Below are 24,077 nucleotides of genomic sequence, written 5' to 3'. Positions count from 1 at the left end.
GTCCATTATCTTTATTTGATCTTGGGAATTAGCATATAATGTTAATATCCCATCTCCAATCTTCAGCTATGCAAACAAAATCCCAATGCACGTGGCCAAATACTTTCTCAGCATCAACCACTAGTAGGATAGCCAGGATTATGCTTGTATTAGGCACTCCAGATTAAGTGAAGGACCCTTTTAACATCATCCAACATTTGGTGTCCTAGTACGAAACCTGCTTATCAGGAGAGATTAATGATGGGAGAAAAGGAACTAGTCTATTTGCAAAAAGTTTTACAATCTACATTGATTAGAGATATAGGGACATATCCCTCCCTGGTTTGTACAGAATAGTAATACCTACAGTATTCATTGTTGATGGAATAGCTTGATCTCAGAGAATTGAATACCCTCACCAAAAGGCCCCCCCAAATACCTCAAATGTTTTATATAAACTGTTGGTGAAGCCAGCTATTCCTGGACTTTTACCTGCTAATAAGTCCTTTATAACAGAGGAGACTTCAGTTAAAAAAAATAGGTTCATCCTGCTTTTTACCTTGCCTGAGAGGATATGGTAGGTAATTGATGAACATTCTGTAGAAATGTTTGAAGTGAAAAAAGTATCTTTGGCATAAAGTTGGCTATAAAATTGTATACACCTTTGATCAACTTGATCCAACTTAAGTAGAATCTCTCCCTTGCTCCCCCGAATTTTGTAGATATTATTTTGTAATTTTGTCTGAATCTACTAGCTAACAATTTCCCCGCTTTATTCCCCCATTCATAATATTTGTCATAGCATTCGCAATTAAACTCCACCGACTAACTGGAGTTTAACCTTTTCTCAGATTCTAGTTCTGTTTACTAATGACTTTATCTTATTGGATTGGTATTATCTTCCAGAGAGGTTACCTGAGTATTCAGCCATTTCTCTTTTCTCTCAGTACTGCTTTAAGCCCTTCTCATAAAATAGGGTCCTCAAAATCAGAGATGTCATTAAATTGTTAAGTATTGTATGATTTCATATTGGATGTCTTTAACAATGGGGTCCCTTATAGCAAGGATTCATTAAGTCTCCAAAAGGTTGGACCTTTATGAGGAGCCCCCATCTCAAGTGTTATAAAGCTTGGGAAGCCAAAGTCCATACACAAGTATCGTATCACTCCGTGAGTAACTGTTGTGTACAGCTGAATAAAAAGAATAGGATGTTAAATAATTTAGTCGAGTATGAAAAAAAGTAGCAAGTGTGTTGAAAGAAGTCTGTGCATGTTGTGACATATCTCAAGGTTTCTCATGCATAGTTGTACTTGGTTCAGTCAGGAAGACCTCGTGCAAATCAAGTAAGAAACTGCTAGATTTGGAGCACCATTCAGTTTTTTCTCACAAAAGATGGGAAGCAGCCAAAGGAAATCCATGAACACAACTGCAGTTTATGGTGAGTCTGCCTCATCATCCTACAAAGTAAAAATTTTAGAGCAAGCAAGAGAGTCCATTGAAGATGAGCCTCACACTGGATGGCCTATAGAAGCAACTTCAACAGAAATATGCAAGAAAGTCAAGGATTTAAATTTGTTAGGCAGACGAATTAAGGTTTCCCAAATTACTGAAGAAATAGGCATCTCGGCAGGTACACAGTTTAGAAAATAATTCATGAAAAGTTGGGCATGTCCAAGGTTAGTGCAAGATGAGTTTCAAGAATGTCGATGCCATGTCAGAAGGCCAAAAGGCTCCAATGCTGTCAGAAGAACTTGGAGATGCGCCATAAAGACCAAGTGAATTTTTTCATCGTTTGGTGACTGGAGATGACTTGGGTCTATCACAGAGATCCTGAGTCCAAAATGGAGTCAATGCAGTAGAAGCACAAGTCATCCCCCACCCCCAAAAAAGGTCAAGACAGACAAGTCTGCAGGCAATGTCATGGCAACTGTCTTCTGGAATGATGGACTTTTGCTTCTGGAGTTCATGCCACATAAGAACCATAACCGGGGAGTTTTACACCAACACAATGATTACTTTGCAGGAGTCAATCAAGGAAAAAGTCAAGGAGAAAAAAACAAGGAAAAACTCACTGCAGATGTGTTGCTTCTTCACGACAATGCACTAATGCACATGTCAAAACAATCTCAGGCTGCCATCCAAGAATGTGTGCTTCAGCAGCTGAACCACCCACCCTAAAGTCCTGACCTGGCTCCCTAAGATTATTTCTTGTTCTGAGTTTTGAATAAATTTCTCTGTGGACAGCAATTTTCAAGTGATGAAGATGTCAAGGAAACTGCAAGGTCCCGGTTTGAAGATCAAATAGAAGAATTTTTTTCAAAGGGGTTAAAGTCACTGCAGAAAAGTAGATGAAGTGTATGGGCTAACAGGGGACTATACTGAAAAATAAGAAAAATCATTTTTTTTAACTCTTTTCTTTCCTACTTGAACACCTGTCTACAGACTAGGATTACAAGTCCTCCAAACATCTGTAAAATGGAATTCCTGTATTGACTTCTGAAGGGTTCTACATTCACAAGTTTTATAATTAGAGGCAAAAGCTCTATCCAATTTAGGATTCAACACATTAAAATCCCCTGCCATCAGCAGCACACACCCCCCCCCAAGTGGTTAATTAATAATTCCTGTATCCCCCACCAGAATTGTGTTTGGCTACCATTAGGGGTATAAATGTTGACTAGTATAACCAATATATCCCACAACATGCCTATCAGGACTACATATCTACCATGTCTATTGCTATACATTCCTATGAAATAGGGTAGCTACTCCTCTACCGTCCCCCAGGACAAAATGAGCAGACAGATGAGGAAATGTTTTCAGAGATTAGGAAAGATGGAAAATGGTATAATAATGAGTGAATTCAATTACCCCCAACATTGACTGGTTAAATGCTATATCAGGAAGTTCTAGGGAGGTAAAATTCCTAATGTCATAAATGACTGCTTCAGGAACCGACAAGAGAGGGAACTATTTTAGATTTGTTCCTTAGTGGAAAGCAAGGCCTAGCACAGGAGTTAAATGTATTGGGTCCGCTGGGAAACAGTGATCATAACAATCAAATTTGAGCTGATACTGGGAGTGACATTGCAAAAGAAATCTACTGTAGAGGCATTTAATTTTCAAAAGGGCGACTGATAAAATGAGGAAAATGGTTAAAAAGAAGCTAAAAGGATCAGTTGCAAAGGTTAGGACTATACACTTCTCCCTCAATATTCGTGGGGGTTAGGGGCAGAGCCGGCCCGCGAATATTGAAAATTTGCAAATAACTTTTGGGTGGCTCCAACTCACCCCCATCTTCCTCCTGGGATCCCGGACCCTTTTTTTTTTAATGAAATGCTGCTTACCAGACTTTCCCAGAGCTTACCTGGTGGTCTAGCAGGCTTTTGGGGCAGGAGCGATCATCCTATACGCCTGCCCCGTACAGATCACTCACACAAAATGGCTGCGGGGAGTTCCCATCGTAGTCTCGATAGACTACGGGAACTCATGGCAGCCATTTTGTATGAGTGATCTGCATGGGGCAGGAGTGTAGGAATATTGCTCCTGCCTCGAAAGCCCGCTAAACCACCAGATAAGCTCCAGGGAGGTCCGAGATGCAGCATTTCATTAAAAAAAAAAAAAAATGCGAATAACCGAATCCGCAGATACTGAAACCGCGGATTCAGAGGGAGAAGTGTAAACCAGGCATGGATGTTATCTAAAAATACCATCATGGAAGCCCAGATCAGATGTACTCTACATATCAGCAACGGTGGAAAGAAGAGAAAACGAGAGCAGGCATGGTTAAAATGTGAAGTGAAAGAGGCTATTAGAGCCAAAAATATATCCTTTAAAGAATGGAAAAAGGATCTGAATGAAGAAAATAAAGAGACAAGCACTGGCAAGTTAGATGTAAAGTATTTATAAAGAAAGTCAAGAAAGAATATGAAGAGAATCTTGCAAAAGAGGCAAAAACTCAATTTTTTTTAGGTACATCAGAAGCAGAAAACCTGCGAGGGAATCCGTGAGACCGTTGGATGATCAAGGAGCAAAAGGAGCGCTCAGGGAGGATAAGGCCATAGAGGAGAGACTGAATTAATTCTTTGCTTCTGTCTTTACGGAACATGTAAGATCTACCTGAAGCGGAAATGGTTTTCAAGGGTGATGCAGAGGAACTGAAAGAAATCTCGGTGAATCTGGAAGACGTACTAAGCCAAATCGACAAGTTAAAAAAGTGATAAATCACCCAGACCAGATGGTATACATCCCAGGGTACTAAAAAAATTCAAACATTAAATTGCTGACCTGCTGTCAGTGATCTGTAACCTTCGCTAAAATCGTCTGTAGTCCCTGAAGATTGGAGTGTAGCCAATGTTACGCCTATTTTTTAAAAAAACAGTTCCAGGGGAGATGCGGGAAATTAGACCGATAAGCTCGACTTCAGTGCTGGGCAAAATAGTGGAAACAATTATAAAAAATAAAGTGGAACATGTAGACAAACATGATTTAATAAGACAGATTCAGCATAGGTTCAGCTGATGGAGATCTTGCCTCACCAACTGCTTGACTACTTTGAAGGTGTGAATAAACATGTGTATAAAGGTGAGCTGGTTGATGTAGTGTATCTAGATTTTCAGAAAGCTTTTGACAAAGTTCCTCATGAGAAAATTAAGAGTCATGGGATAGGTGGCAAAGTTCAGTTGGGTATTAGGAATTGATTATCAGATAGAAAACAAAGGGTACGGTTAAATGGTCATTTTTCTCAATGGAGAAGAGTAAACAGTGAAGTGCCACAGGGATCTGTATTGGGACCGGTGCTATTTAACTTATTTATAAATGATCTGAATATTGGGACAATGAACAAGGTGATTAAATTTGCAGATGACATAAAACTGTTCAAAATTGTTAAAACGCATGCAGATTGTGAAAAATTGCAGGTAGAACTTACGAAATTGGAAGACTGGGCATCCCAAGTGGCAGATGAAACTAAATGTAAACAAATGCAAAGAGATGCACATTGGGAAGAATAACCCAAATCACAGTTACCGGATGCTAGGGTCCACCTTGGGAGTTAGCGCCCAATAAAAGGATCTGTGTGGCATTGTGGACAATATGATAAAACCTTCTGCCCAATATGGCAGCAGCCAAAAAACACAAACAAGATGCTAGGAATTATTATAAAAGGGATGGCTAACAAGACTAAGAATGTTATAATGCCTCTGTATTGCTCCATGTTGTGACCTCACCTGGAGTACTGCATTCAATTCTGTTCTCCTTAGCTCAAGAAAGATATAGTGGCACTTGAAAAGGTTCAAAGAAAAGTGACCAAAATGATAAAGGGGATGAACTCCTCTCATATAAGGAAAGACTAAAAAGGTTAGGGCTCTTCAGCTTGCAAAAGACGGCTGAGGGAAGACATGATTGAAATCTACTCCACTTAGGATTTTGTAGAACGGGTACAAATGGATCAATTTTTCACTCCGTCAAAAATTACAAAGACTAGGGGACACTTGAAGTTACAGGGAAATCTATTGGTTTTATAATAGGAGGAAATATTTTTTCACTCAAATAGTTAAGCTCTGGAACGCATTGCCAGAGGTTGTGATAAGCAGATAGCGTAGCTGGTTTTAAGAAGGGTTTGGACAATTTCCTGGGGTTAAAGGCCATAGTCTGTTATTGAGAAATAGTTTCAAGTTTATTAGGATTTTATATACCACTCGCCAATCCTAAACTTTTTTTAAAAAAAGTTTAAAATTGGGTAAAATAAGACACAAACGACAATATTTGATACAAAAGGAAAACACTTTTGGGATACATTGTTTCTGAAAATAAGAAAGGGAAGGAACAAATTTGGAAAGGGAATAAATAGTTTAACTTCCTGATTCATACCTCAAATGCATCTTTAAAAAGAAAGGTTTTTAGGCTTGCTTATTTTAGCCAGGTTAGTTTCTTGCCTCATATTTGAAGGGAGAAAGTTCCACAATATGGGTGATCAGAGAAAATTGTTTTACGGCTCATGTTGTAGAAGATCGGCAGATGGATGGAATAATCAAGCAAAAGAATTGAGTGTCACACTTAATGTCATGAGTACCAGAGCCTAAAAAGTTAAATCAGTATTTATTTATTTATTTTTTTTATTTATACAGATTTTAACAATTTTAATATCGATTGATATCAAAGTATTTATTAAATGGACCTCAAAATCCACAGGATATTGATCCCTGAAGTAGCAAGACTTAGAAAAGGGATACTTATAGATTATCACTGGTCTGCACCAGAGAAACAATTAGCTAGGGAGAAAACCTAAAAAGGGGGACAATAACTCCCTAGACTTCTAATCACCATGCTAAATTTAAACCAAAAGAAGGCTCAGGAACTCCTTCCATTAAGGGGAGTAGTATCAGGAGGTAAACTTAAAACAACCCAGGGAAACAGCTTGTCAACAGCGTTTTACAAATACAAATGGGAAGTAGATGATAAACGCAAAAGCATAACACTTAGCTTAACTGCAGTTTTTGCATTGCTATCTGATGTATCTCAGTTTGCGGCTCTCCAACCACAGTCCAGGGCAGTGCCGTGAAAATCTGGCCACGATCCTTGGCAGGAAACAAAAAAACACTATAGGCTGCTAACAACCCGGGTTCTTACATTTTCAACAAGAGAACTTGTTTCACTATAGATTTTGCAGCGTCAGGAACAAACTGACCTCTCTGCTAACAACTGCAACTGGAAGGAGAGGAGTGAGGCTAGTAAAGGGCTGATCAGGTGACGTCATCCAGCAAGCAAAATTCAAGTTTCAAAAAACCTAAACAGCATAGTGTATCGAGAAGAGGTATAGCAATATCAACAGTGCAAACTTTATTTTTCTCTTATTTTGATATTTTTATTTTTTAGTTACCGTAATTTATTTAAAAAAAAAAAAAATAAGGACCCACCACTCAAAATTAGAAGAAAATAAGGAATAAAAATTTTTAGAAAACTATTTCAAAAATAGTTATAAAAATAGTTTCAAAAGAACAAAAAAGATATTGTTTTACCGTAAAATTTCACTACTATAAGTATGGCAATAAAGCGGGGAAGTTGCTAGCATCTATTACCAGGAGTTGGAAGGGGTCTAGTTACATATCTACTATACATGATGGCCAGGGTAGAAATCTGACCACGCAGATGGAAATTTCAGATAATTTTTACCGTTACTTTGCAACTTTCTATGCGGCTCCAGGTCCTTACACAGGACCGGATGTTGCTGACTATCTGGAAGACGCCGGTATGCCTAAATTGTCCGATGGTCAGATTTCTCTTTTGAATAGGCCATTGCGTTTACGGGAAGTATTACAGGCTATAAAGGTGCAGTGGTCTTCCACTGCACCCGGGCCTGATGGTTACTCACCTGAGTTCTACAAAATCTTGTCTCTTTCTATTGGGGGTCCACTTTTGGAGTATTATAAGACCATACAGATGCAACAGACTCTCCTGCGTTTTGCCAATGAAGCCCCGATTTCTTTAATCCCTAAGCCCTCTAAACCACATACAGAATTAGAGTCGTATAGACCGATATCGCTTATAAATGTGGCTATAAAAATTTTTGCACGCATTTTGGCAGACCGTTTAGCTCCCCTGCTGCCATAACACTGGAACAAACAGGATTTGTGAGGGCACGCCACTCTGTTCTTAATGTTCGGAGATTACTCCTGGCTTACTCCCGTGCGCAACAGAACCAGCTTCCGGGTCTCCTTGTGGGACTTGACGCTGCCAAAGCCTTTGATAAGGTAAACTGGCATTATTTATTTCAGGTGCTGCAGTATATGGGGATACAAGGATGGTATTTTGATTCTTTGCTGGCTCTTTACACGATGCCTTCAGCTTCGGTATTAGTTACTGGGGTGCAAACCACCTCATTCCCTATTGGAAGGGGTACGAGACAGGGATGCCCATTGTCCCCATTACTATTTCTCCTATACTTGGATCCACTCCTTCGTACGATACTGCCGGATGATGAGATTGAAGGACTGCCAGAGGGAAATTTCCAGCTATGAGTGGTAGCCTTTGCAGATGATCTTTTACTCTGGGTAATCCTCAGCACTCGCTACCTCAAGCGTTGGAATTAGATGAATTTTACATCTATTCTGGATTGACCCTGAATAAGCAAAAATCTTTGGCACTTCCTATGGCTCCTGAAGTGAGTGCGCAGTGGAGGGGCGACTTCCCTTTGCAGTGGGCTACTCAACATTTGGTGTACTTAGGGGGTCAAAATTCCACAAGACTTAACCAAATTGTATAGATTAAATGTATATTGCCCTTGTTTCAGCAAACAGAGGCAACTTTACGAAATTGGTGAGCTTTCCCACTTTCCCTCTCAGGTCGAATAGCTTTATATAATATGATGATAGTGGTACCACAATGGCTTTATTTACTACAAATGCTCCCTTTAATGATAACTCAACGCCATATTGCACAACATTCAACCCAATTGTCTGTTTTTTTTTGTGGCAGGGTAAACGGGCTCGGATTTCGTTATACATATTGATGCTGCCCAAAGATCAGGGAGGGTTTGGATTGCTAATATCTTTAGGTTTAACCTCGCTAGTCAATTACGACATATACATGACTGATTTTATAATACTACACACTTTTCATTGCCTGAGGTGGAGTGTTCCCTTTATAGTCCATATCATTTTAGCTATCTACTTCATGTTAGTTACCTCAGTTGCAGATGGATCCATTACTGCCTGCTCTGCGTAAAACCTGAAGGACAGTACGCAAGCTTCTAAAGATTTCACTGCAGCATACCCCCTGTCTCCTTATAGTGGGCAATGGGGATTTTCAGCCCAGTATGGTTCCCTCCTCCTTTACGAATTGGTCATGGTGTGGACTCCATTATGTGTCTCAAGTGGTTACACCGGATGGATTACCAATTAAATTTGAGGAACTTCAAGAGACTTATCGTTTGCCAGTCACGAACTGGTATGCCTATAGGCAGTTGCATCATTGACTGAGTTGATCCCCGACTGTGCTACAAGAGGACGTTCAAGAAAAATTGACAGAGGACGTTTGTCTCACAGCAGAAGTCCCTATATCATTGAAATTTCATCACAAGTTTCTACAGGAAGTATCAGGCAAATTGGATTACGAGGACTTAGCCCAGAAATGGACTCTGGATTTGAATGTTACTATTACAGCAGATATGATCAAGAAAGGTGTTCGCCTAGGCAATAAACATATCCCTCAAGCCATAGAGAAAGAGAGGAAATACAAATTTTTGTTGAGAGTTTTTTGTGCACCAAAAAGAGCATACAAGATACGTATTTGTGCAGGAGATTGCGTCCATCCGCAGGCCAATCTTGGCCATATGTTTTGGACTTGTCCATTTATTTCTCATTTCTGGACTTATACATGAACGTTGCTCGATCATTCTAGTGATGAAGAAACGGGAAGGCTGGCCAATATAGATCTTATCACAAGGACATGTGATTAAATAACATTTTTTGAACTATATGTGAAAGATCCTTGTATTTGGCTCCATTTTTTACCCTGAGCCTAACCAAGAAAAGCCTCCACAGACTTCAGCGGATTCAGAACGCCGCAGCTAAGCTTGTTTTCGCGAAAAGCAAATTTGATCACGTCTCACCACTCCTGTCTAAGCTCCATTGGCTCCCAGTAATCCCCAGGATCCACTTCAAATGTGCGTGTCTAGCCTACAAGATCCTACATGGCATCCTTCCTGCCCTTATCCCTCTATCCTGGAACTCCCCAACCCCTACTTCCTCCAGATCCTCCCAAATTTTTAAACTATCCTTCCCTTCCATAAAAGGTATTTCCCATGTAGGCAAACTTGGGTCATCCCTCCCCTTTAGAATCACTGAGATCTGGAATAACCTCACCTCCCCTCTCCGAACCTCAAGCTCCCTCCAACTCTTCCACAAACACCTAAAAACCTGGCTATTCTCAAAACTGTAACACTTCCCCCCTCTTAGGCCTCTCACCTTCCCCCTTTAATCTCTCCACTGTAGTTCCTCTCTCATCCTTCTTCCTGTAAACCGTGCCGAGCTCCGCATTCGTGGAGATGGTGCGGTATATAAACCCAAGGTTTAGTTTAGTTAGTATCTTCTATGGTTACCTCACAAATTGAACAATGGCCACAATTATGAAAGCCAAGATGGTTCCAGACCAGACATCTGGCTTGCACAGACAATCAGTTAAATTCCCATTCCTAGAGTAGGTGATCATACAATGATGTTGAGCTAGGCGTGGGTGACTTTCAAACATCTTCCAATGTTTATGGATAAGACGCAATTTTGTAAGAAGATGAGGAAAATTTGAGATTGCATGTAAGATTCTGATGATCCTGAGATTTGTTCCGAGGTATCAAAAGTAAATCTCGTTGGTTATTCAGAGCTCATTTATAAGCCTGAGCGACTACTTTCTTAGGGTATCCATGCTGAAAAAATTTTTGTTTCAAAGATTCAGATTTATCTACATAGAGTTTTTGTTTTACAGATTCTCCGGTATCTAAAAAAATTTGGATACTGGAAGGCTGTCTTTAAGGCTCTTAAGGGTGCATACTGGAGTAGCTTAGGAAAGTATTCCTGTCCATAGGTTTAACAAAGACAGTGGTGCACAACAGATTCCCTTGCTTGAATATTCTGACATCCAAAAAAGAAATTTCTTCAAAATGACACTGTCAAATTTGATATACAGTGGTGCCTCGCCTAACGAACGCCTCGCACAGCGAACGCTGCGCACAACGAACTTCTTGTCTTGATTCGTACAACGGACTTCGTTTCACACAACGAAGTCGCCCGAGCTGCATCCTTCCACGCAGGCACTGCGCTTAACTGCCCTCTCTCACTTGTTTCCCCCGATTATCCAGCATCTAGCCCTCCCCCCCAAACACTTCCTGTTTCCAGCGTCAGAGGGGACGGGGTATCGAAGCGCGAGCGAGCTGCGGAAGTGGTGTTGGTGGTGGACGGCCTCAGGTATGAGTTAGGATGGTGGGTGGGGAGGGGAGGCCTGAGAGCGAGCATGCGCGCACAGGGAGGAGACGGGGAGAGACGCGCTGGATTGGCAACGGTTGCTCTCTGTCGCCTCCCGGCTCCAGCGGCGTGACAGTTTTCAAACAGGCGCGTGGTTCTTTCTAAGCAGAACCACCAGCTTTAACGGCGCTGACTCCCGACTACAGCCTCCAACAGATGACTGCTTCCCATTGCATCCGGCCGCTGGCAGGTCTCGCGCGCAACAGCCAATGGGTGCCAGCCACGAGTCGGCCAGCACCAGAGGGGGGAATCAGGAGAGACGAGCATCAGAGGGTGGAGGAGAGGCAAGGTAGAAGAAGAAAATCAGAGAGGAGGAGAGAAGCAGAGAGAGAGAGATTGGACAAAGAGGAGGGGATGGTGAAGGAGGAAGAGAACAGAAAAGGAAAGCATAGGAGGAGCATTAGAGAGGGAGAGGAGAAGACAGTTTGCCAGCCTGAGAAACTCCCTAACCCCTTATGCTGCTGCAAAGGGAAATGGGGAAAAATGACAGACAGACAGCGGGAGGGAGGGAGAACGAATTATTTTTTTTTACATGTATTGTTATGGGAAAACGCGTTTCACATAACGAACTTTTCGCATAACAAACTTGCTCCTGGAACCAATTAAGTTCATTGTGTGAGGCAGCATACATATAAAAAATATGTCCGACCTCAGCCGATTCTCTAGCAAAGTTCTTCAACGATAAGGTCTCCACCTTGAGGCGCTCCTTCCCACCTGCAATCTCCTACAAATCTCTGATTCCAATTGACCCCCAACCTATCCCAACAGACTCCTACCCTATCCCAGCAGACAGATCCTGGTCTTCCTTCGAACTTGTTTCCAAATCCCTGGTCTATAATCTCTGCCTCAAATTGAAATCCTGCAACTGTACCTTGGATCCTTTCCCCTCCTACCTCTACGAGAACACTCCCCCTCAGGCCATCTCATCTCTTACCATTCTCATAAACTCCGCCCTCCATTCGGGTCTCTTCTCCCCAGAAATGGGCCATATTTCCTTAACCCCACTACTGAAAAAACCTGAGCTTGACCCCTCTACACCATCCAGCTACCGTCCAATAGCTAACATTCCCCTTCTTACCAAGATGCTAGAGTCCATCATATCCACTCAACTATCTTCCTACCTTGAGAAATTCACTATTCTTCAACCCTACCAATACGGCTTCCGTCCCAATTTCAGCACCGAATCCCTTCTGACCTCCTTAATCTCAAAAGTTCAATATCTCCATTCTCGCAACAAGTTCACCGACCTTCTTCAATTTGACCTCTCTGCAGCTTTTGATGTCGTCCATCATGATATTCTAATTTACCAACTCACCGAGATAGGCATAAACTCCACAGTCCTTGACTGGTTCTCGAAATTCTTACGCTCCCGCTCCTACATAGTCAACATGAAGGGCACTTCTTCCTCCCCCTGGAACCCGATCTGTGGAGTCCCGCAAGGCTCACCTCTCTCTCCTATCCTCTTCAACATTTATATGTCCTCCCTTAAACTCCTCCATCTCTCCCCCCTTGAAACACTCTACACTTACGCAGACGACATCTTTGTCCTCCTCGAGACTGACCGGAACCTCACCAACCTCTCGGTGAACATATCCTCATGTATATTGAACCTTCAATCCTGGGCCCACACTGTGCAGATGAAACTGAATGAATCTAAAACAAAACTTCTCTGGCTCGGCCCAAAATTGGACCAACTGCCCACCTCCATCCCACTGTCCTCTGGCTCCACTCTGCATCTTGAATATTCTAGTAAAGTTCTGAGAGTCACCATTGACTACACTTTCCTTCAACGACCACCTCAACTCCCTAGTAAAAAAATGCTTCTTCAGCCTTCACATGCTGAGAAAAGTGAGATCCTGTTTCCATCAAAAACACTTTGCCGTCCTTGTCCAATCCACCATTCTTTTCAGACTGGACTACTGCAACTCTATCTACCTTGGCCTAACAAAAAAAAACCTTCAAAGACTCCAGCGGGTTCAGAATACCGCTGCTAAGCTTATCTCCGCAAAAAGCAAATTCAACCACGTCTCACCGCTTTTATCCAAGCTCCACTGGCTTCCGATTATTTCCAGAGTCCACTTCAAATGTGCCTGCCTCACTTTAAAGATCCTACACGGTATTCTCCCTCCCTTCATTCCTCTTCTTGGAACTCCTCTAACCCCAATTCTGCCTTATCCACCCAAAAACTGAAACTTTCATTTCCCTCTCTAAAAGGTGTTTCACTTGTAGGAAAACTAGGTTATTCCCTCCCTTTCAGAATCACTCAGCTCTGGAACAACCTTACCTCTCCTCTTAGGAATCTGAGCTCCCTCCAACTCTTCCGTAAACATTTGAAAACCTGGTTATTCTCAAAAATGTAACTCCTCCTCCCTCTCTGGTTATTCTAGTCCTCTACATTTTCTCTTCATTTTGCCTCTTCCCTCCACTGGAGTTCCTTTCTACCCTAACTCTTGTTAACCGTGTCGAGCTTTACGAATGTAGAGATGATGCGGTATACAAACCTAAGGTTTAGATTAGATTAGATATTAATGTGGTAGGTGTTTAAATCTGCCACAAAGTAGTCCAACTCCTCCATCATTCCCGTCCACATTAAGAAGATATCGTCGATGTAGCGGTACGAACATTTTACATGTTGATACCAATTAGGGGAATACATCCACCTCTGTTCTAAATCGGCCATAAAGAGGTTGGCAATCGAGGGGGCAAATGAAGCCGCCATAGCCACTCCTGAGATCTGAGCATATATTTGATATTGAAAAATAAAATGGTTATTTCTTAAAGCCAGTTCAGTTAAGGCTATCAAAAACTCAGAAGGGACTTGCCAAGGTCTTGGGTGACTCTCTAGGGCTTCTTTAACTACATTGACGGCTTCATCTTGAGGAATAGATGTATAAAAAGAATGGACGTACAGAGTAGCTAGAATTATTTGCTCTGAGATTAATTGATGTGTTTTCAACAGCTTCAGAAAGTGAGTTATCTTTAATCAACGATGGAATAGAGCTGGTCAACAGAAGAATAAATGTATCAACATATTTATAAACCTGTTCTAGGAGGGAGTCTCTGGCAAAGACAATAGGACGACCAGGAGATGTAGGATTCTTATGAATTTTAGGTAGTGTATAGAAAATTGGGGTTTTGGCTTCTCGATAGTTAAAAAAAAAAAAATCATTTTTCAATAGAAGACCAGATTTTAAAGCTCCATCAGTGAGTTTATTAATTTGGAGCAGCAAGAAATCATGAGGATTATCATTGTTGATTATAGGTATGAAGCAGAATTTGTAGTATTAACCTGATAAGTCCTATCAGAGAAATAAGACTTAAACCATCCTAGAGCGGTTCCAGAAATTCCCAGTGAACAAAGTCTGAGCAAAAGAAGCGAATGATCAGCTGGATCAAAGGCAGCTGTTAAGTCCAGAGATACAAGCAGAACAGATTTTCTGTGGTATAGAAAATATCTAATGGAAGTTAGGAGTCATAGGAGTGAGAGCTCAGTGGAATGGTGCAGTCTAAAGCCAGTTTGTTTAGGATTAAGGCGTTTGTCTTCTCAATGAAAGTAGTCAGTTGGTTAAACACCATCTTCTCTGTTAGTTTAGCAAGAAATGGGATGTTTGCAATAGGTCGATAATTAGAACAGTCTTTTGCACACACATTTGACTGTTTAAGAATCAGTCCAATAGTAGCTGATTTCCAGAGTTTTGGCATAATGCCAGTAACAAGGCTGCTGGATATCATGCTATGGACCAAAGGTCCTAGGATGGAGAAAAAAAATCGCTTTAACGATGGTAGTGGTAACCTGTCCGATGGGTTTCTCATCATATTTAGGGTTTGTTGAATCTCCACAAGAGGGGGCTGACTAAAGTTAGAAAAACTGCTGAAGGGAATACGTTTGATCTTTTCAGGAGAGGTGTTGGGGCAGGTAGCCTGAGTACATATCGAGTTAAGCACAGAGATTATTTTACTGATAAAATGATCAACCAAGTCCTGGGCTGGGGGAACTGAGGCATTCAACAGTGTACTATTGGATTACTGAGAGATTTCACAATCTTTTAGAATTATTGGCTGCTGTGATCTTCTTGCTATAGTAAGATTTTTTTCCCTTCCTGAAGCACTATTTTATAGGACTGTGCTTTATCTTTATAATGAATCAAAGATGATGGGGATCAATGATGTCTCTAACGCCTTTCTAAGGACCAGACTTGGCGATGGAGAATGAGTTCCGATAGCATGGAATGTTGCTACTCGTTGGGTTTTGGCAAGGTACTAGTGACCTGGTTTGGCCACCGTGAGAACGGGCTGAGCTTGATGGACAATTAGTCTAACAGTAAGGCTATTCTTATGTTATTACTAGAACTAAAGTACATATTAAAGAAGGCTTTAAAACTAAGAAAGCTCTTCAGCATTTCTTTTTACAGGCGAGTCTCCTGGAGAAATACCATAGCTAAAGACAACTGTTTTAATTTCTTTGTGCAATAATCTCTGCTTTGTTAGGGTTATTTAAACCTTCCACATTAAAAAGTACCTACAAACAATCCCAACACAAACTTCTAGGTGTCACGTTTGACCCAAAAACTAACTTACCACAGTCAAATTAGCACAGTAGTTTGAAGCTGCTTCCAAAGACTACGTACGATACGCTCTCTCCAAATTACTTGAGCCAGCATCCATCAATACCTTCATTCATTGATTGATTAATTTCATGTTGGGATTACTGTTAATTCTCTCTATAAAGGCATAACTCAAAAGGGGAAAAAAATGCTTACAGATTGTGCAAAATACCACAACGTAATATTCAACGCTAAGAAATATGACCACTACTCATTAAGGCCCACTGGCTTCCTAGAATAGCATATAAAATCCTTTTGCTAACATTCAAAATCCGTTCTACCAATTCTCCAGATTTCATGAACAGATTGCTCATGCTATACACCTCCCAAAGATCCCTCCGCTCCACATCTCAAAACTTACTTGCTATTCCATCTTGAGAAACGTCAATACGATGCGCTCAAACATTTTCACGCTTACAGCTCCTATCCTCTGGAACACTACGCCAAACTACTTAAGAGAAGACACATATCTTTTCACGCAGATCATTATTTGCCTTTCCAACTCCCAAAGGATGCCAATTCAAAAGATTCATCGACAAGTCACTCTCCTTCCAAGCAGGAATCTGGAATACCCTAAGTGACTTACTCCTTAACTCATCGTTATACCAATCATTCAGAAGATCACTGAAAACCCATTTATTTGACAAATTTGTTTAAACCTCCTCAAATGATTTCCTCTATGTCTACTTGCATGCTCCTACCTCCTGTTATATATAATTACGTTGCACGCCCATTTGTTTACTCCTACTTCATGCTCATGATGTAACTTTGCTGCCTCTCTTGTTGTAAACCATCTTGAACTGAAAGGTATCATGGGAAATAAATAAAGCTATTATCTTTAACTGACTTCAAGTCCCAAATAAAAACCTACCTGTTTAAGGGTGCTTTTAACGTATAACCGTCCTGTTTAGGATGTGACTTTTCTGAATTTTATTGAACTACCCGTCATCTGATCCCTTTCATGGTATACTCCCCATTTGTGGTTTTTTTCATGTAGTTCTAACTTCCTCTTGTTCCAGATTGTATGTTCGTCCTTCAAGTTTTTGTATGACAACCCAAAACTCAGTGTTCAGTATTCATAAATATATGTACTTTTTAACCTTTGGATGTACACCGCCTTGTAATTTGATGGTATAACAAATTTTAATAAAACTTGAAACCTCTTAAATAACCATTCACTTAAAAAGGTCTATTAAAAACACCCACACCCACCCATGCATTCCCTTGAACTATACATATCCATTCTCCTTTTGTCAACCTTTTCTCCCCCTTACCTTTCAAAATGTCCAACACCCCGGCACCATACTACACTCTATGGGAGGTATAATCCATCAGCTCTCAGTTGATAGTTGTTGAAGAGGGGAACTATTTGAAGAATATCACTCAAATTGCTAAAAGTTTTATACTTCCCCTCCAGCCAATTTGAGAAAACCCAGTGAGGTACTACTCAAAAGAACAGCAATATCAAAATCTGAGTACTACAGTCGTTTTCAAAGTCAGCTCCTGTATGTCCTGCTTTTGTGTCACCGCAATCTATTTTATATTTTAGCCTTTTTAATTATGTACACTGCTTAGATAATACGTAAGCGGTATATCAAATTTTAATCAACTTGAAATTTGGCAGTCGCAGTGTTTGCCGGCAAATAGAAGAGGACAGCTTGTAAGTATACTACTGCCATCATAAAGCATCCTCCGAGTGAGATGTGTGGGGCTGCGTATCCAGAGATGTTGTGGGTCAATTGCAGGTGCCTGATGCTGACAAATACATAAAGGAGGTCCTTCAGTCCAAGGTCCTGCCCTCAGCCAGAGACATCTTTGGTGCCAGACAACCATTCATTTTTCAACAGGATGGCGCTCCAGACACAGCCAAAAAATGCCTCGCCTGGTTCAAAGAGAAAAATGTAGAGTTGCTGCACTGGCTAGAAAACAGCCCAAATCTCAACCCCATTGAGAACCTCTGGGCCAGATTAAAAAGAGCAGTAGCGAAAAAGCGACCACCCAACAAATATGAGCTAGTTCCACATAGCACCTATTATCTCGTGGACAGCATGCCAAGAAGATGTTAGGCAGAAATCAAGGCTAAGGGATATCAAACACGCTACTAGCGAGTGATGAAATTATTGGACTATTATTAGCTTGGGTAGCTTATAAACACCATTAATGGGATTGACTTTATATCGACACCTTACCTAAGAACAACACACAGATTTGCTACTCAGGAAATGTTTCTCAGTTCTTTGGAAACTCCGAACCATTAAGAAATATTTTGATACAGCTTCCTTTCGTTTGTTAGTTCAGTCATCGATACTGAATGGCCTTGATTATTGTAATATAATCTACCTGGGCGCCTATAAGAAAATCTTCAAAAAACTAAGAGTGTTTCAAAACACTGCTGTCCGACTGATTTTCGGTCTGAAAAAATGGGAGCACGTTACTCCTTATTACCAAAAATTACACTGGCTACCGATTGAGGCTAGAGTTTTATTCAAATTCTCATGTATTTGCTTCAAATCAATCTTCGGAATGTCCCCAGGTTACCTTGTTTCCCAATTCTCTTTAAATCACTCCAATAAGTGCACACATAGAGTCCAGTTATTCACATATCCTGTCAAATCGTGTCGTTTGAAGAGATTTTGAGAGAACTCTCTTTCCAGGCAGCCAAAATGAATGCGTGGCTTGGCAAAATCATGCCAGGAGTCTCATCCTATTATTTTTTTAGAGAACTATTAAAGACACGACTATTTGACAAATTTGTAACCCAAGCTTCCTAATGCTTTTTAAATACAGCATGTATTGTGTACATTCTAGAAATTGATGTATCTTTAACTGTATATTCGCTGGATGTTCAGCCTTATCTGCTGTGAACCGCCTAGAACCATTCATAGTCTGGCGGTATATAAGAATAAATTATTATTATTATTATTATGCTGATCTTAAGTGATTACAGAGTTTCTGTTATTGTCCAAATCGTATATACTCTTTTGAGCAAGGACAGTCTCTTCTACGTTTTGATATACAGTGCTGTCTAGTAGCACCATAAAAATGATTAGTTAAAATGTATGCATTAAATAAAAAGCAGCTATTACATCATAATTGTATTTAAGCGTAATGCCTAAAATTACAAAAAGCTAGCCTATTTAACTGATTTATAACCTAAGACCTCTATGCCCGACTTATGGCCCCCTTATATTGTACCTGTATCCTGCTTACCCATATAAATTTGTATCTTCATTTGCCGATTGTACTTATATTCGTTGATTGTCCAGCCCTTCCTTGTTGTACCTATAGTCGCTGACTGTACCTATATTCGCTGATTGTCCAGCCCTTCTTTGTTGTAAACCGCCTCAAACTACTATGGCTTTGGCGGTATATAAGAAATAAATTATTATTATTAACATGCTAGGGGTTTCCACAATTTTGGCCACTAGTGTACAAGTTCCTCCAAAATCATAGAAAATATTGACATTTTAAGGACCCTTCTTTTAAAATCAGCTGAAGTATTTTTAATTTACCTATGCCACTGCATGATAACTTCTCAATTGCTTTAAGAAAATGTTTTACTTGAATATGTATAGAAAGAGTATGACTAGAGCTAAGATATACGAGTATTTTTAATTTATCCAACTAAGGGTGGCAACTTTTAAGACAGCTAGCAATTATGGTAAATGTGTCAAGTATTCCAATTAAATGAAAAGTAGAAATAGCATTCAAAAGTCTAAATCCCACACCCTTCCTGAGAAACATCAACCACTTTCAAAAAGCTATTTAGAAAAGATTTTTTAAAAATCTATCTTAAAAATGTTTCACCTTTATAACAAGAATAGACTAGTGAATTGAACTTTGAAAAAGCATCTGTGGGTTGATAAGACTGCTGAACAATCTAAATAAAAATGCAATGGGGGGGGGCAGTACTTGGAACTAAGTTGCTCAATATTCATACAAAAAAAATTTGAACGCCCCCTTAAGATATCAAAGCAGGGTTTATGCAGCAACTTAAAGGCACTGAGAAAATCTGAAAGAGCTTAGGAGTTAGCCAAGTGATGAAGAATCTCAAAACTCATCAGCGCACAGGAGGTGGGGGGGGGGGGGTAAAGTTAGAGGGCTAAGGCAATCCTGTACTGTAGTTCACTTTTTCGAACGGCTGCATGCTTTCTGCAGCATGACATCTCAAACACAAACAGGCAGCCCGCCCCGCTGGACCACAACAAAAGCGGCATGCCTCTAACGAGCGGATGTACAAAGGTACAGCGAGTTAAGGAACGTCTCTGAATACAGAAACGTTCAAGAGGGGAGGGCGAATAACCAAAGAAAGAAGCGGCGGATTAAACATTTTCCGCTCAAGTTCCTCAAAGTCGGCTTGGTTACACTAGAGAAAAGGGGAGATGTGCCGGGAACCACCAGAGGAGGAAGCCCGAGCAGGGGAAGTGCGCGCAAATATTAACGCGCGCGGGGAGAGAGAAAAGCGCTAATCCATCCTTTGGCTCTGGGGGGGGGGGGGTGGAAGAGGGGCAAGTCGCGTCTCACGGGGAAGCTCACAGTCCCTCCGCTGCCGGACGGGTCGGGAGAGTCCGCCCCCATCCAACTGGAGGAAGGGGATTCCCACTTAGGAGAGGGGGGATGGGAGGAAAAAGCTGAAGGAACTGAGGAAAACGGGCGGCGGAGGAGAAGCCGCCGCTCTCGCCTTCCTCAGGCGCTGCAAAAGCAGCTCGCCCGCCGCCCTCCTCCCCCTTCCCCACCCCCGCCGAGGCTCAGCGAGGGGGGGGAGGGGAGGGAAGAGCGCAAATAACGCGCACGGGAGGCGCAGGGCCCCCCCTCCCGCGCAGCCCTTACCTGCTGCGACCCTTCACCGCCCCGAAAAGCGCAAAACGAGGGGCTCCTGCAGCGCCGCGGCGTCTCTTTGTCTCGGGACAAAGCCCCCCTGAAGTTTCCCTCCCGAAAAAACAGCGCTGAACCTGGCCCAGGCTAAGTAGGACCTCGTCCCCCGAAGGACCCCTCCCGTCGCCGACACCACGGAGCAGGCATTCAAAGAGAAAGCCCGGGCGGCGCGCTCCCGCCGAAGCAGCCCCCTCCCCTTCAGACCCTGCCCCGGAGAGTTTGGGGGGGGGAATATGTCCCGAACCTCTGAGACCTACTAGAATAGGCAGCGGCAGAAACGTTGGGCCCGGTACCAAATTCCAACGCGCCAGCCGGAAAGGCCCGATTCCCCTCAGCCACCTGGGGGGAGGGGGGCAGAGAGAGGAGCATGAGGCGAAGCCCCCCCGTTTATAAGCGTTCGGACAATAAAAGAAGCGCAGCAGGCAGAGACGTAGCCGACTATGGATTTAAAGGAGCCGCGTCCCATATGCTTAGGCACCGTCTCCAAACTCACCGGCGAGCCCATCCACTGGGCCTCGGGAAAAGAGGAAACCGAGGAAAAAAATAAACGTTAGGCATAGGGCAAGCCTCGAGCTCTCCGCATATGGCGAGTCTGCAGCCTCGGGCACCAGCTGCTGCTTTCCAATATGTCCATTGAGCAAGGCATGCTGATGAAGAACGGGCTGAGGCCCAGAAAAACTGGCCCACCGTCTTAGCACCTGCGAGGCTCCCCAGCAGGAGTGTTTCTAAAGCTTCTGTTCATTGGCCAAGATTGAACGCTGGGCGGGAAGAGCAAACGAAAACAGCCAATCACGTTGCCTTTTACAAAAAGGCACAGTTGTTTGGCAACCAAAATAACAGAACATTGTAGATGATCCCTTAATCAAAGCCTATCTTTCAAAATAGCTGTAACACTTGGATTAAAACCTATTTTAAATAAGAAATACTTTGCATGTGCTATATTGTGGGACTTGTAACAACATAGCAAACAATAACCTCTGGATAATAAGTCATCTTTCATGAAATTATGTACAGAAATTTTTAATACACCTCTCACAGAAGGTTCAACATTATTTAAGTTTAACTACAACTGGGAAAAAGAAACCATTAGCTATCACAGAAAATAGGTTTCTAAAAATGATTATATTTGTATTATGAAAAATGTTATTTATTAGGATTCATATACGTTTTGCCAGTTCTTAATTCTGATTATTAAATTTGCTTTGTTCCCATTTACTGATCATTTACGGGTCCTTTTATCAAGGCGCGGTAGGGGGTTTAATGTGCGGAATACAGCGTGTTAAACCACCTGCCACGCTAGTCGCTAATGCCTCCATTGACGAGGCGTTAGTATTTTAGCTTGCCGCGGGGGTTAGCGCGTGATGAAATGTCCGACGGGCTAACATCCGTAGCGCACCTTGATAAAAGGAGCCCTTAATATACACCCTTTAAGCTCACCTCTATTTTGAGGGTAAGAAATTCATTTTACAAAGCTCAGGGGCTTTTTAACTAAGCTGCATTAGGTGCTAATGTAGAAAAATGGCCTAATACCTGATACACTAAAGCGTACTATATATATATTTTAACAATCTAGGGTGTAGGTGATGTATAAATTTTAAAAAATAAAATAATAAATAAATTTTTGCCCTCTGTATGCTAGGCACATGATAATTTTCTAAATTTTGTTCAAGGGGGTGTGTCAGAGATGGAAAATGGGCATAGATGCACTAATCCACTAATATGCTGATATCACTATTGTGCAAATTGCTTAGTATATTCATAATGTGGGAGCCCTTACCAACTCCTAAATAGGAGGCAGTAAATGCTTGCGTGGTAATTTATTATTTTTTTCTCTCCAATAGCTGTGCACTAAGGTTGCGTAAAACCCATTTCTTAGTGCAGCTTAGTAAAAGGAACATTCAGTTAGTAACATTAAAAATAATATTTACCAAATGCTGAAGGCAAGGCACAATATATAAAACCTTAAACTGCACTGTAATCAAAAATATAAAAACACCACAAATAAAGACAATTTGTACATCGGCAAACTAAGGGCTCCTTTTACGAAGCCGCGTTAGCGGCTTTATCGCATGCAACTTTTTAGCGCACGCTAACCCCCGCGTTAGCCGAAAAACCACCGCCTGCTCAAGAGGAGGCGGTAGCGGCTAGCGCAGCCGGCAAATTAGTGCGCGCTATTACGCATGTTAAACCTCTAATGCAGCTTCGTAAAAGGAGCCCTAAATTAAAACAGAAAGCTCAAAGCAACAATTCCAAGTACTCTGCATTAGAACATAAGAAGTTGCCTCCGCTGAGGCAGACCAGAGGTCCATCTCGCCCAGCGGTCCGCTCACGCGGCGGCCCATCAGGCCCACTGCCTGAGCAGTGGTCCCTGACTAGCTCTATAACCTATCTCTACTCCTATTCCTATACTTACCTCTACTCCTATCCCTACAACCCATATCTACACCTATCTATACCCCTCAATCCCTTTGTCCTCTAGGAACCTATCCAAACCTTCTTTGAAGCCCTGTACAGTGCTCCTGTCTACCACGGGCTCTGGAAGCACATTCCACGTATCCACCACCCTCTGGGTGAAAAAGAACTTCCTAGCGTTTGTTCTAAACCTGTCCCCTTTCAATTTCTCCGAGTGCCCCCTTGTACTTGTGGTTCCCCTTAGTTTGAAAAATCTGTCCCTGTCTACTTTCTCTATGCCTTTCAGGATCTTGAAGGTTTCTATCATGTCTCCCCTAAGTCTCCGCTTCTCCAGGGAGAACAGCCCCAACTTTTTTAGTCTGTCAGTATATGAGAGATTTTCCATACCCTTTATCAGCTTTGTTGCTCTTCTCTGGACTCTCTCAAGTACTGCCATGTCCTTCTTGAGGTACGGCGACCAGTACTGGACACAGTATTCAAGATGCGGCCGCACCATTGCACGATACAGTGGCAGGGTGACTTCCTTCGACCTAGTCGTGATACCCTTTTTAATGATACCCAACATTTTGTTTGCTTTCCTTGAGGCTGTGGCGCACTGCCACAATAAAAGCACTAAAATATTAAGTGGCTCATAATCGAAAGAGAAAAACGTCCAAAAACCGGCCTAAGTCGGCACTTGGACGAACATTTCTCAAAAACGTCCAAGTGCTGATAATAAAACCGGGTATTGGGACGTATTTCTAAACGACCTAGGCCTTAATAGTGCCGCTCAACGTCCAAAGCTAAACGCGGCGTTTCGGGAGGCGTGTCAAGGGCGGGAGTTGGGCAGGACATGGGCCGGCTTAGACTTAGTCGTACAGCATGTAAAACCGAAAGTTTAACAACAGAGCCTAGACGGAACTTGGACGTTGCGACTTAGACCATGTAAAACATGGTCTACGTCACAAAAACCCACCTAAACTCACCAGATAAGCACTTCAAACACATAACACAGACCCCCACACACTACCCCAGTGATCACCGACCCCCCCCCCCTAAAAATTATATTCACAACTTTAAATTTCAGCCTCCAGACCATCATCATCTGGCTGCCTGACATAGGAAAGCCTAGTCGTCCAGCCCAGAGGCAGCTTAAGTCATCTTGGGGGTGGGTTAGGGACCCATAGAGAAGAGGACTCATGCCCATAAGCCC

General features: G+C 42.0%; 1 protein-coding gene across 5 annotated transcripts in view; it reads right to left on the bottom strand.

Moving 5' to 3' along the window:
* UBE2I (ubiquitin conjugating enzyme E2 I) overlaps positions 1–21,159 on the bottom strand; it is a 55,663-nt gene extending 34,504 nt beyond the window's left edge. For 2 of the 5 annotated variants that reach the window (XM_033964026.1, XM_033964028.1), the window contains exon 1: positions 20,731–20,880. In XM_033964026.1, the coding sequence (XP_033819917.1) occupies positions 20,731–20,842 (112 nt within the window). In that variant the 5' untranslated portion in view covers positions 20,843–20,880. Of the gene's footprint in view, positions 1–20,428; positions 20,583–20,717; positions 20,881–20,966 lie in introns of those variants that run through there. The other 3 variants (XM_033964029.1, XM_033964030.1, XM_033964027.1) reach the window with 3 other exon arrangements.
* Between the last annotated feature and the right edge of the window lie 2,918 nt (positions 21,160–24,077).

Source organism: Geotrypetes seraphini, chromosome 11 (genome assembly GCF_902459505.1).
Source record: "Geotrypetes seraphini chromosome 11, aGeoSer1.1, whole genome shotgun sequence".
Lineage (NCBI taxonomy): Eukaryota > Metazoa > Chordata > Amphibia > Gymnophiona > Dermophiidae > Geotrypetes > Geotrypetes seraphini.
Note: the sequence above shows the minus strand (reverse complement) of the source record. Positions and strands in the feature narration are given on the sequence as shown.